The sequence below is a fragment of the Nelumbo lutea genome, chromosome 1 (assembly GCF_056320005.1).
Source record: "Nelumbo lutea isolate HS-2025 chromosome 1, American lotus-T2T, whole genome shotgun sequence".
Taxonomy (NCBI): Eukaryota; Viridiplantae; Streptophyta; class Magnoliopsida; order Proteales; family Nelumbonaceae; genus Nelumbo; species Nelumbo lutea.
In genome coordinates this window covers 94623500-94636305 of record NC_142684.1, presented here as the reverse complement: position 1 = coordinate 94636305, position 12806 = coordinate 94623500, and the positions used below count along the sequence as shown (strand labels likewise).

Below are 12806 nucleotides of genomic sequence, written 5' to 3'. Positions count from 1 at the left end.
GCCTTTATTGATGTAGATTGGGCAGGATGTATTGATGACAAAAGGTCCACTTCTGGTTATTGTGCTCTAGTTGCTAGGAATATTGTGTCTTGGAGGAGTAAGAAACAATCGTTAGTTGCTAGATCCTTAGCTGAAGCAGAATACAGGGCAATGGCTCATGGTGTGTTAGAATTACTATGGCTACGATCCCTTCTAGAGGAATTGGGGGTGGACTACGAGAAACCAAAGATGCTCTATTGTGACAACCAAGCTGCTATCAACATTGCTCATAATCCTGTTCAACATGGCAGAACTAAGCACATTGAGGTTGATAGGCATTTCATAAGGGAAAGAGTCTCTTTAGGAGAAGTTTGCTTACCATTTATCACATCAGAAGAGCAACTAGCTAATATTTTGACCATGGGTGTTCCCAGGGGGAAATTGACACACTATATAAGCAAGCTGGTCATGATTGACATCTATGCTCAGCTTGAGGGGGAGTGTAAAGAGACTGGGCCGAATGGGCCCCAACAGCCTTTCGTGTGATATCCTTTATTTTATCTTTTATTTTATGTTGATGGGCCTCACTTAATGGGCTTGTTATTTGTTCTTATTTTATTTTTTTTATGTAACTGCCAAGCTGGCCGCCCACTTAAGGGTATACTTGTCATCATCAATTTTTTTAGAGATTAATAAAATAGGGTTAGAGGAGAAGGGTGATTAATTCGACTTCTTCTTCTCTTACCTCTTCTCTTCGCCATCTTCCTCTCTTATACAGTTGTTCAGATCTGTTCTATTCTGCTAATCACTAAGTTTAATCTTGATATTAGAGGACTGATTTACATCTATGGTAAAATGAGTTAAAGCAAAATTAACTCATAGAAAATGTAAATGATTGTAATAGATCAACCAAATAATCTATTGCACAAACAAAAAACTAATATTTAACTTCATATTTGGAATGAATATTGAGCTAGCTCAAAGTGGTAATCATGTAAGTTAGGCGGACAGTAAAATTGTTACTTAACATATTTACAATATTATACCAACTTATGTATAATACTATCCCTTGGACTCCACATAATATTGGTAGTGTTCATTGGGAAATATGTTGATTCCAATAAAATTTCATGTCGCTACCCATGGAAGTGGAAATGGAAATATGTTGTGGAAACTATTTGTTGTACTCCACATAGTGTTGGTAGTGTTCATTGGGGAAATGTTGATTCCGGTAAAATTTCGTGTCGCTACCCATGGAAATGGAAATATGTCGTGGAAATATTAGGGAAATTATGGACATTTTAAACCATGTTGAGTACTAACCTTTTATCTGTGAGTAGTTTGACAAAGAATTTGAATTGTTTAGTGATTTTCTCTCCTAGTCATTGTGTTTAGTAGGTTTTGGAATCAAAGAGGACACTTGGGAGTGGTCGTGAGGTGAATGGAATCTACCTTCTTGATGCATTTCCTAGTCATCAGAGTCATCATGTTAGTAGGGGTATTGAGTCAGAGTTAGTGGTCAGATTATGCTTTGGCATAATCGGTTAGGGTATTTGTCTTTTGCTTCTTTGCGTTTCTTGTTTTCAAAGTTGTTTGAGTTTGTTAGTTTATCCAGTTTAGAGTGTGAATGTTGTCAATTTGGAAAACATTGTAGACACTCATTTAAAGGTAGTAATAAAAGATGTTCTGCTTTTGATATTGTTCATACTGATGTGTGGGGGCCATATCGCATTCCCTTTATAGGTGGTTATTGGTATTTCCTTCTGTTGGTGGATGATTATTCTCAATATTCTTGGCTATATTTGATGAGATTCCGTTATGAGGTGCTATCTTTGGTTCGACAATTTCATCAGGTGGTGCTAATGCAGTTTGGGGTACGGGTGTAAGTTTTTAGATTAGACAATGCCAAGGAATATTTTGAAAGAAACCTAGCATCATACCTATCAGAGCATGGAGTAATCCATCAAAACAGTTGTTCATACATTCCATAGTAGAATGGTGTAGTAGAAAGGAAGAACAAACACATTGTGGAAGTTGCAAGAAGCATGATGATGACCTTTATTGTTCCGGTTTGTTTTTGGGATGATGCAGTTCTTACAACGGTTTTCTTGATTAATTGGGTGCCTTCTCGTGTTCTTGGATATAGCACCCCGTTCAACCTTCTTTTTCTTGAGGGGGAGATGTTCCATATTCCTTTAAGGGTGTTTGGTTCTGTATGCTTTGTCCATGTTCTTGGTCCTCATCACTCAAAATTATACCCTAAGGCAAAGGAATGTGTCTTCCTTGGGTATGCAGGAAACTAGAAGGGGTATTGTTGCTATGACCTAGTCTTTGGGAGTCAGTATATTACTATGGATGTCACCTTTTTGAGTCCACACCTTTCTTCCTGTGGGGTTCTTCTCAAGGGGAGTGTTTTGGGGAAGGAAGTGAGCAATCTATACCACTTTCGGTTCCAACCCCTTTATCAATTCCAGTGTCCAACCCTCCTATTTCACCCACTTTACCACCTCCCTTGCGTCTTGTTTCTCAGTGTTTTACACGATAGCGTCTACGACTACACAAGGAAGTTGATTCCATAAAAGAATCCACATCACTTCTTATCGACTCCTCAGAGACTCCAGGTTCGACTGACATTGATCCAGGTATGCCCCTTGCTCCCTCTGATGGTTTAGTTCCTATTGATACTACTAACCCCATTGCAAATGACCTTGACCTTCCTATTGCACTTTAGAAAAGGGAAGAGAAAGTGTACTACTCATTGCATCTCACACTCTCTCTTCTACAGTGGACTATCTCCTTTCTATCGGGCTTCCTTTCCTCCCTTGACTCCGTGTCCATATCCAAGGGTGTTAGTGAGGCTATCTCCAAACCTGAGTGGAAGACAACTATGCAGGAGGAAATGAAAGTTTTGATTAAGAATCAGACATGGGAGATTGTGGATCTACTAGAATGCAAGGAGACAGTTGGATGCAGATGGGTTTGTATAGTGAAATACAAGGCGGATGGAAGTATAGAAAGGTATAAGTCAAGGCTAGTTGCAAAAGGGTATACTCAGACTTATGACATAGATTACTTAGAAACTTTTTGCACCAGTGGAAAAGATGAGCTCAGTCCAGATTCTTCTATCACTAGCAATTACATACTCTTGGCCACTCTTCCAACTTGATGTGAAGAATGTTTTTTTCAATGGAAACTTGCAAGAAGAAGTGTATATGGATCTTCCAGCTGGTTTCTACAATGATGTTGGAAAGGGAAAGGTATGTAGGTTAAAGAAGTCTCTATATGGTTTGAAACAATCACCCATAGCTTTGTTTGATAGGTCTAGAAGAGCATTGATTGGTTTTGGCTATACTCAAACCCAATCAGATCATACTCTATTTGTGAAGAGGAGGGGGTCTCTGGTGTCAATTTTGATAGTGTATGTGGATGACATTGTAATTATAGGAAATGACCTGAATGTGATTGATACCTTGAAGAGGAATCTGCACATGAAATTAAGGATCTTGGGGCAAGGGCATCTAATACACCCATTGATCAGAACCACAGGATAAATGCTTTGGAAGGTGAACTAGTGAAGGATGTTAGGAGGTATTAGAGATTAGTGGGGCGGTTGCTATACTTATGTATGGCACTGTTAGACAGTCTTGTATGCCCTTAGCTTCAATCGGATTTGATGTACTTTTGTTATTTAGTGGAAATAAATTAAAGTGCATATTTGATTCATATTGTTTGGTATAATTCTGTGTAAGACCCTAAAACTGGACACTTATAGAAACTTGTGTTAGTTTTAAATGTTCACAGCCATTGGATAAGTCTGGGGAGGTTTATCCTGCCAAGGCTGATACTGATGTGCCAACAAGTGTTGGGATGGCTTGTTTCGGCCATCAGGGTAAGACCCAAGGCACATGCAGTATGGGATTGCTTGAACCCTTGAACCGGACCAGATTTCCAGTATTGCCCTAGACCTTGGAGACAGATGGGCAAAACTGGAAAGTTACACCTGACCCCTAGACTCGATTATGACACATCACTAGGTGTCAGATCGGGCTGTCTTTGATGTGTCAATCAGTGAGATCCTTAGTGGGGGTCAAAACCTGGACATGTTGGGGCAGTTTGAGAATTCATCTGAGTGAGTGGCCATAGTGACAGGATCAGCCCCTTTGTCGGACAATGGTAATGATCGGGAATGCACTCTCTCTGATGGAAACCAAACTGTCGGCAGTTGATTTCAATCGTTGGAATTTTGTTTTGCAAAATTAAGATATATATATGTATATGTACGGTTTCAAAAGATTTGCAAAAGGTTTTAATTCCCGGGATCCTTGTGAGTAGATAGTGCGGCACTGTTCCTTGCAGCCGAGAGAGAGGTCTTCTCTTGTTGGGCAGTGCTTGATCATTAAGGGCTGAGAGATTAAGTGTAAGACCATTTAGGATAATACCTGATGGGCTAATCTTGCACCTGCCCACAGTCCTTGGGTTTTTATAAGATGGCTTGGCCCAGGGATCACTTAATGTAAGTGTTGGGCCCATAGAGTCCATGTGATGGGCTCAAGGGGGTCACTGAGTCTATCAGTGAATTCGGCTGGGCCTTGTAATAAAGGCTGGGCCGAACCCATGTGGCTGGTGTGTAGATCAATTCTTGGGTCCCACGCCATACAAAAAAGCCCAACTGAGCAGCAGATTGGAAACTGGTTAAACACTGAACACTTAATGGGCCAAAAGCCCATTTCGAACTGGGCTGATATAATCACCAGTTCATGGGGCGAATCTGAGATTAATGTTAGTAAAAGGATTGGGTCTTTGACCTTATCCACTCCAAGAGACCAAATTCAAATTAGATTTGAATATGGTAACCTCCTGATAAGATCAGGAGTTAACTAACTTAATTTGCAGATAGGATTAAGATTAAGCCCTATCCAAATACTGATTTGGATTGGGATAACTCCCAAAATATTGGGAGGTTTCTTAATCAAGAAGAAAGAGGAGAAAACCCTAGCAGAAATATCAGATTTTGAATTAGGGGGTTTGAGGAAGCAAGAAACACATCCTGCAATCTGAGATCAGATCTCTCACAGACTCCAGAGAGAAGAGACAGTTCTGCCCTCTTCATCCCTGGACTTCTCCTCTAGCTGCCGCCACTCCCCGTTGGAAGATTGGATCTTTGCAGCAACAGGAAGTCAAGAAATCAATTCTTGACAATAGTCTTGCAAGAAAGACAAAAGGATTCGGTTCTTGTGAAGAATCCAGTGTGTAGGACGCACCCTGCTGGTTCCGTTCCATCCACAGCTGTGTCATCTTCAGCAGGAGCGGATCTTGGTTACTTCTTTGGGCGTGAACACCAACTTTGGGAGATATTATTTCTCCGGATCAGGTATAATCTTTCCTGTTTCCTTTTGGTTCAGATCTGGTTTGTTTATGGTTCAAGTAGGATCCTTGAATAGTGTATTCTAAATTTAGGGAATATGATTCCCAGTTAGAAGAAGGTAGGAAATTTTTTTTGAAATTCGCCCCTCCATTTCGCACCCTTCTTGGCGTCCATTAGGTGGATCCTACCATTTTTTCAGGCACGACCAGACATCTTTTATGCAGTGAATGTGGTGAGTTAATACATGCATGCCCCATGAGTTCAACATTGGGAGGCTATTGACAAGATACTTTCTTATTTGAAGGGACACCTAGGTAGAGGCATATTGTTTGTTGACCATGGACAGTTGAAGCTAGAGGTTTACATAGATGCTGATTGGGCAGGGTGTTTAGATGATAGGAGATCTACATCAAGAGTTTGCACTCTTATTGGAGGTAATCTAGTTTCATGGAAGAGTAAGAAACAAACAGTTGTGGCAAGGTCAAGTGCAAGAGCTGAATGCAAAGCCATGACACATGATGTTTCAGAGCTCCTTTGGATCCATTCCTTGTTAGGGGAGATTAGAAAGGCAGAGGAACCTATGATGCTATACTGTGACAATCAAGCAGCAATTAACATCACCCACAACCCAGTTCAGCATGATAGGATGAAACACATTGAAGCGGACAGACATTTTATAAGAGAAAGGGTGACTTTAGGGGAAGTTTGCTTGCCATATGTTGCATCTGATGTGCAACTTGCTGATGTTCTTACAAAAGGTGTTACAAGAAACAAGCTGGAGCATGATCTACGCAAGTTGAGAATGTGGGACATTTATTCCCAACTTGAGGGAGTGTTGAGTTATTGGGCCTAAAGTTATTGGGCTAACTTTATTTATTTTTATTTATATAACTTAGTTAAGAATTTATTGGGCCTTAGGCCCATTAGTTTATGTTAAGTGTGTTTTCTAGCTTCCTACAAGTAGCCGACTTACTAAGGGCATACTTGTGCTTGTACACTCTTTTTTATGAGTATATAAATTAAAAGGAAAGGGGCGGCCAGATCTGAATTTTTTGGCTTCCTCTCATTCTCTTATATTTCTCCTTTTTTTTTTCTTTTCTAACAGAAACTTTTCCCTTCTTTTTTCTTTTTCACAAAGTTTATATCGAAACAGCTATCAAAACTTTTCTACTTGTTGCAAACCATTTATGATATTAGTTATCATTATTTTAATAAAAAAGTTGAAGCGATTCTCTCTGGAGGGTATGGAGTATAAATGGGATAACCTCTTTCCCTTTTGGTTCTTTGTTTTATTTTTAGCTGTTGGGTGTCACAATGTATAAGCCCTCACCGTACTTGGATGGGTATGCCTGTGATAGTCTTTAAGTATAATTAGCTTTCTTAAAAATGGATGAAGAGACTTGGATCTGTTACCTTGACTAAAAAAATGATCTTCATTACAAGATGAATGTTGGTGAATTTTTGTTACCAGCAACAGCAATTTAAAATTTTATTGAAATAATAGGAACTCTCTTTCCAGAAGATTGAAATAAGAATTGATAAAACATCTGAAGGCTGACAACATACATGAAAACAGAATGATACACCTTATTACAAGTTCACTGATGGGCCTGGTTCTCCCAATATCAGATTGTCCCTGGTTTCCCCTTTCCTTACATGATCATTTGCAATATTGTTTCCTAACCTTGATATCCACTTGAACAGGAACTTTTTTTTTAATTTATTATTTTTTATATGTTTATGTGATCCCACTTTTGGTGTTTGAATTTCTGAAAACAGTATCATCTAAATGCCAAACCATACTTCATATCTATTTTTTCTTCCAAAATCACAAAAGTACTTTACAAAAGTCTATCCTAACTGCATTATGGGGTTTAAATCTGATAAACAAGTACATTCTACTAGATCTCCCCCAAATCTTGACTGCTTCTCTGTTCAATCACTGGGGTCACCAGACCCAATCTGAGACGAGATGCCCAACTAAAGCCACCGACACCTTAATAGATTTTAATACACCCAGCCTGATCTATAAGCGAGTTGTAGTCCTTGAAGGGCTTCCTACACCTTATATTTTGACTTTCATGTTATTTTTGGTCATTACTAACATCCTGGATAAGTTATGTTCTTACAATTTTAGTTGTAGTCTCCCATTGTACTTATCCATAGATGTACATGTCATATTCTTCTTTTATAGCAATATAAATTATACTTTGTAAAACAAAAAGTCTAAGCAAATTTTATTCCTCGAAGGACTGAATATTGTTATTTCTGTTTTTTTTTTTTCTTTAAAAATGGTATTTTTTGTGTTTGCTTGGCAATATATAAAAATGGTATTTTTTTGTGCTTTTTAAGCTTATTTATGTACCTTCACAAATCTTCTAACTTTGTTGCATGGTCTCCTAGCTCTCTGCTTTGCTTTCTGACATAGGGCTAAACATTCGTGAAGCACATGTCTTCTCAACAAATGATGGCTACTCGTTGGATGTTTTTGTGGTGGACGGGTGGCCTGTTAAGGTAGTTTCTTCCTCTTATGATATGATTGCTTTTTATGGTGAACTATCTTTTCCAATTTTAATTTGCTACTATAATTTTCTGTTCATAAAAAAGTAAAATGGTTGTGGAGGTGGCCCATAGAACGGGAGAATGGTTGTAGGAGGAGAGAGGAGGGTGGGTTGGGTCTAGGGAATTTGGTTTTAAAGAATAAAGCTCTATTAGGAAAATGGTTTTGGAGGTGGTCCATAGAATGGGAGAGACTATGGCATGAGGTGATAGATAGTATACATGGCAGTTTGGGAAATGGATGGGATGCTGGTGTATCGCATTGAGCCACGTTGGCAACTCCTTGGACAGCAATTCAGAGTATCCTAACTCAATTCCTCAGTTTTATCAGGTATGATGTCAACTCTGGGTGGGCAGTTCTGCTCTTAAGGATATTTTCCCTTCTCTCTATTCCCTTGCTCTCTACAAGGATAAAGCAATCTCTCACTTTCTTCCAACACCTGTTTCTCCATCCTCTCTGAATTGGGGTTTTGGGTTTCGTAGGGGTTTGAGGGATCATGAATTCCCTTGTGTGGAAGACCTTTTGTCACTACTTGAAAGTGTTTTTCTGGACCCTCTCAATTCTGATGTGAGACTTTGGTCCTCTCATCCAAAAGGTTACTTCACGTGTGCCTCTTTCTTTAAGTCCCTTTGCTCTTCCCCTGGACAGTTGGGTAGCTAAGGAGATCTGGTCTAGACCTGTACCTCCTAAAATTATTATTTTCTGTTGGGAGGTGTTCTATAGGAAAATCAACACTTTAGGCTACTTGCAGAAGAGAAGGCCTTCCATGTGTTTGTCTCCTAACTGGTGTATACTTTGCAGGGCTAATGGTGAGGATTGCTCCCACTTACTTTTAACCTGTTCTTTTTCTGATGCTATTTGGGGTTGGATCTTTGCCTTGTTTGGGTGCACATGGAATTTGACTACAGCCGTAGATCAGCTCTTTGACCCTTCTTTCTTTATGTGGCCCACAAAATCTGGTAAAACAATGTGGGGATGCATTAGAGGTGCTGCTTTGTGGACAATTTGGGAAGAAAGAAATGCGAGGCTTTTCCAAGAGAAGGAGAGAAATATTTAGACTGTAAAGGATTGTATTTTGACTAGGGCAATCCACTGGCTGAGATCATTGGACTCCTTTCACATATTCTCTTTTGATGACATTTGGAGGAATTGGATAGTTGTGGCTAGTAGCAGTACCAGGAAGAATAGGGTACTAGCTGTGTGGGTGCCTCCTGAAGGCTGGACAAAGCTGAATTTTGATGGTAGCAACCAAGGCAACCCAGGTCCCTCAGGGATAGGAGGGGTGCTGAGAGATAAAGACAACAATATTTTAGCTTTATTCTCAGGCCCCGTGGGTATAGGAGATTCTATTAGAGCTGAACTTCTAGTGGCAGTACAAGGTATTCAGATTGTAGACCAGTTAGGAGTTCAGAACCTGCTTATTGAAGGAGATTGCAAAGTTGTGGTGGGTTGGTTAAAAAATCCAGATTCAGTTATTTGGTGCTACAGGGACCTTCTGAGGAAAGTTAATTGGTTTTCAAGGAACATGACTGTTAATTCTCAGTGGGCGGGTAGAACAGCTAATACCATAGCGGATGGGTTAGCTAAGCAAGGGGCATCAAGGGAACATTTATTCTGGGCAGCTCTGCAATTTTTCGTTTCCTAGTTTGATTTAATACATTGTTGTTGTTTGGGAGAGGTACTAGCTCGTGCCTCTCCTTGGGCAGTTTGTACTATATTATCATATTGTTCTCGTTTGAATAAAATATCACTCAATTATCAAAAAAAAAAAAAAGAATGAAAATGCATTAGCACCAGTTGAAACATGGTGTCATGTTTCTTAAAGAAATACATCCAGTGTACATGATGTCATGTTTCTTAATCTTCCCCTTATCTTTTTTTTCTTCCCTTTTCTTTTCTTTTGTTTTCTCTTTTTTTCTTCTCTTTCTTTCATTTTTCATTTTTCATTTTTTTTTGTCTTTTTATATGAGGTGTGCATGAGGTGCATGAGGCATATGCTTGTAGCACGCCTCTTGAACAGTGTATGAGGCGTACACCTCTTGCACCTGAGGCATACGCCTTGGAGGTGTCAACGCCTTAGAGAGAGAGAGGTCTAATTTTTATTAGGTCTAGTTTATAATTTTTATTTCAGTTTTTAATTCTTTATAAATATAAAAAGGATAAAAATGGAAATTGAGGTTAAAAAGGTCTTTTTTTGGCAAAAATAGTGGGCCTTTACACCTCGGGTGCACGTAAATCTCGAAAAGTTACCCAAAATAAAAAAATCACCACAATCCAAAAACTGAGAGCAAAGTTATGGCCTTGGGAAATTTCAATACATTTTAGTGTGCAGCCCGTGATCTGGTGACCTGGTTGAACAGGTCAAAGATTCAACCAGCTGGGTTGGCGGGTTTCTGATCAAGTCAATGTTTTTGACTGGTTTGTGGATTTTATGAAAACTGGACCCGGAAAATGTGCCTGGTGATGGTTTGGATGGTTCGAACGTCTAGGCCAATGGCAGGTTTGAAATGTTGACTATGACTATCAGGTAATCCAAGGTAACTTAACATGTAGAGTGATAATTTCACATCATCACAACACTTCCATGTGAATCACTAATCATTTAACCAAACACAAACATGCTACCCATCAAATGAAAAACAAAACCACCCACTTAGTGCATGTTTATTGCTGTTACCCCAAATGATACAAGAAAACCCGCTATCATATGAAAGAAGAGACTACCTCTAGTCATAGTTGTCAAGGCAATGCCTAGGTGATAAGGCACTCATGGAGGGCTGCCTTGCTTAATCACTAAGATATTTTTTATAAGGTGCTCTTGGCTACTTTTACGTTTTTAACTTTTTGATATTATAATATTAAAACAAGCATTATTACACTAAATTATTCAATTTGACCAAAGCTTTTTATGGGTGTGAACCACTTTCCATTTTTCCATATGAGCTGGGTTCCACGACTGTTGCCTTTGTAGATGATTACCTCATTCATAAAGACAAGGTACTTCAGTTGTTGAAAACAAATCTCATTAGGGTCCAACAGAAAATGGAATTCTTCTATCACCAAAAGTGCTGCCCTCTTGAGTTTTAAGTTAGGGATTATGTTTACCTCTAAAACTATATCCTTACAGACAAACAGTAGCCTGGCGACTCCCAAGTGTTCTCTCCTCGATTTTTTTGGGCCTTTCCACATCCTTGAGTGCATCGGCCAAGTTGCTTATAAGCCTGACCTCCCAGCCTCTTCCAAGCTCCATCCAGTCTTCCACGTTTCCTTGCTTTGGAAACATTTGGGATGACAGGCCATTGCAAGTCCCATGGTGCTGGAGTTCACAGAGTGAGGGGTCCACAGCTCAAGCCTCTTCAAACCACTGACTTCCACTGGTTCCAATTTGGTAAGATAATTCAAGAAGCTTTGGTAGTCTGGGCCCAGTTCCCACTTGAAGATGCCACATGGGAATCATACAAAGAGTTGCAAGAATGTTTCACTCAGATCAGCCATGAGGGCAAGGTTACACTTAAGCTGGGGGGGAGCTGATGGGACCTATAATGGCTCGGCCAAAAGCCCACATCCTTCAGATCGAGTAGCTCCACGACCTGGGCCTGAACAGCCCATTGAGTCCGTCAGGGGTTAGCAAGGAGTGTGAGTTACATCATCCTGCCCACCATTACCTCATAAAGCCTGAGATATCTGATATTTCTACAGGAGTTTATGTGGTCCCAATTAGTTATACCATATTAGAGCATCCTAGTTAGTTACTTTCACCAGAGCTGTGATGTAAAACTATATAATGATGTTGACATGGTCAAAATGGGCATGTGCAGTTGATTTCCTCATTATCTTCTCTCTTTTTTTTTCTGTAGGAGGTTGGGCCCTCTTGAAGAAGCACCTTTGTTTTGCAGGAACCCAATGCTAAGTGTCAAAAAACACCCTGACTAACCCCACAGACTTTGGGCTGATATTGCATCACCAAAAGAGCAATTGTTAATTCTTTCAGCACCAACAACCTGTTGCTCTAAAGAGCAATGGGTATTCCTGATGACCTCATCCCTTTTCAACCTGATGAAATGTCCTTCGTTTTCTTTTTTTTTTTTTTTTCAAAAATGCCAAATAACTGCCCTTAGATTTTTTTTTTTTTTTTTTTGAAGTGGAGAATAATTGCCACCAGAATTCTGCACTAAACTAAAGACCCCTTCTTGGAAGTCCTAGGCATATGCCAACTATTAAGGGCCTCCAAGACTGATTTTGGATAGAACAAACTGATTTTTAGAATACAAAGTACATTAAGCCAGATCCTTCAACTCAACTAGCAATGCAAGAAAAGATGTTTGGCTGCTTCAAATTCATACTCTTGAAAGTCACACAACCTCTTCCACCTCCACCCCACTTCTGATCTACTTAACTATTGTGGGATATTTCTCTCATGCAGCAGTTCAGATCAGAAAAGAAATTTTAGATGTTATTGGAGGGTTCCAAGTAACCTTACTAGGGAAATTGATACCTGCTCTGTGATGAAGTCTTTTGACAACGGATTGAATTGAACCAAGAAGTGACCTGAAGGTTCCCATCTGCATACGCACACTTCTTTCGAATCCAGGGCGCCTAAATGCAGGTGCTCATGCTGAAGCAATTGAAGGAACCGAATAGTGTCCTCCAATTCCCAATATTGCATATTCCTCTGAAAAGCAGGGATCTAGATTACCTGATCTTATCTTGCTTCAAAACAAGGACAGAGATTGAATTCCTTATCCACAGAAATTGGAAAGAGGCTTGGGAACACAAGGAAAAACGGATTAGGTCCATGCCATTTGTCCAACAAAAACGGAACCCTAGTTCCATTACCCACTTTAAAGCCATATCCTTTGGAAAACAGGTCATGCAGCCTTTCAAAGCCCTTCAAATGGAACA

At 39.6% G+C, this 12806-nt stretch overlaps 1 protein-coding gene across 3 annotated transcripts in view; it reads left to right on the top strand.

Moving 5' to 3' along the window:
• LOC148876227 (serine/threonine-protein kinase STY46-like) overlaps positions 1 to 12806 on the top strand; it is a 64262-nt gene that overhangs the window by 20868 nt on the left and 30588 nt on the right. For all 3 annotated transcript variants that reach the window (XM_088966356.1, XM_088966355.1, XM_088966357.1), the window contains one exon: positions 7748 to 7858. In XM_088966356.1, the coding sequence (XP_088822482.1) occupies positions 7748 to 7858 (111 nt within the window). The remainder of the gene's footprint in view (positions 1 to 7747; positions 7859 to 12806) is intronic.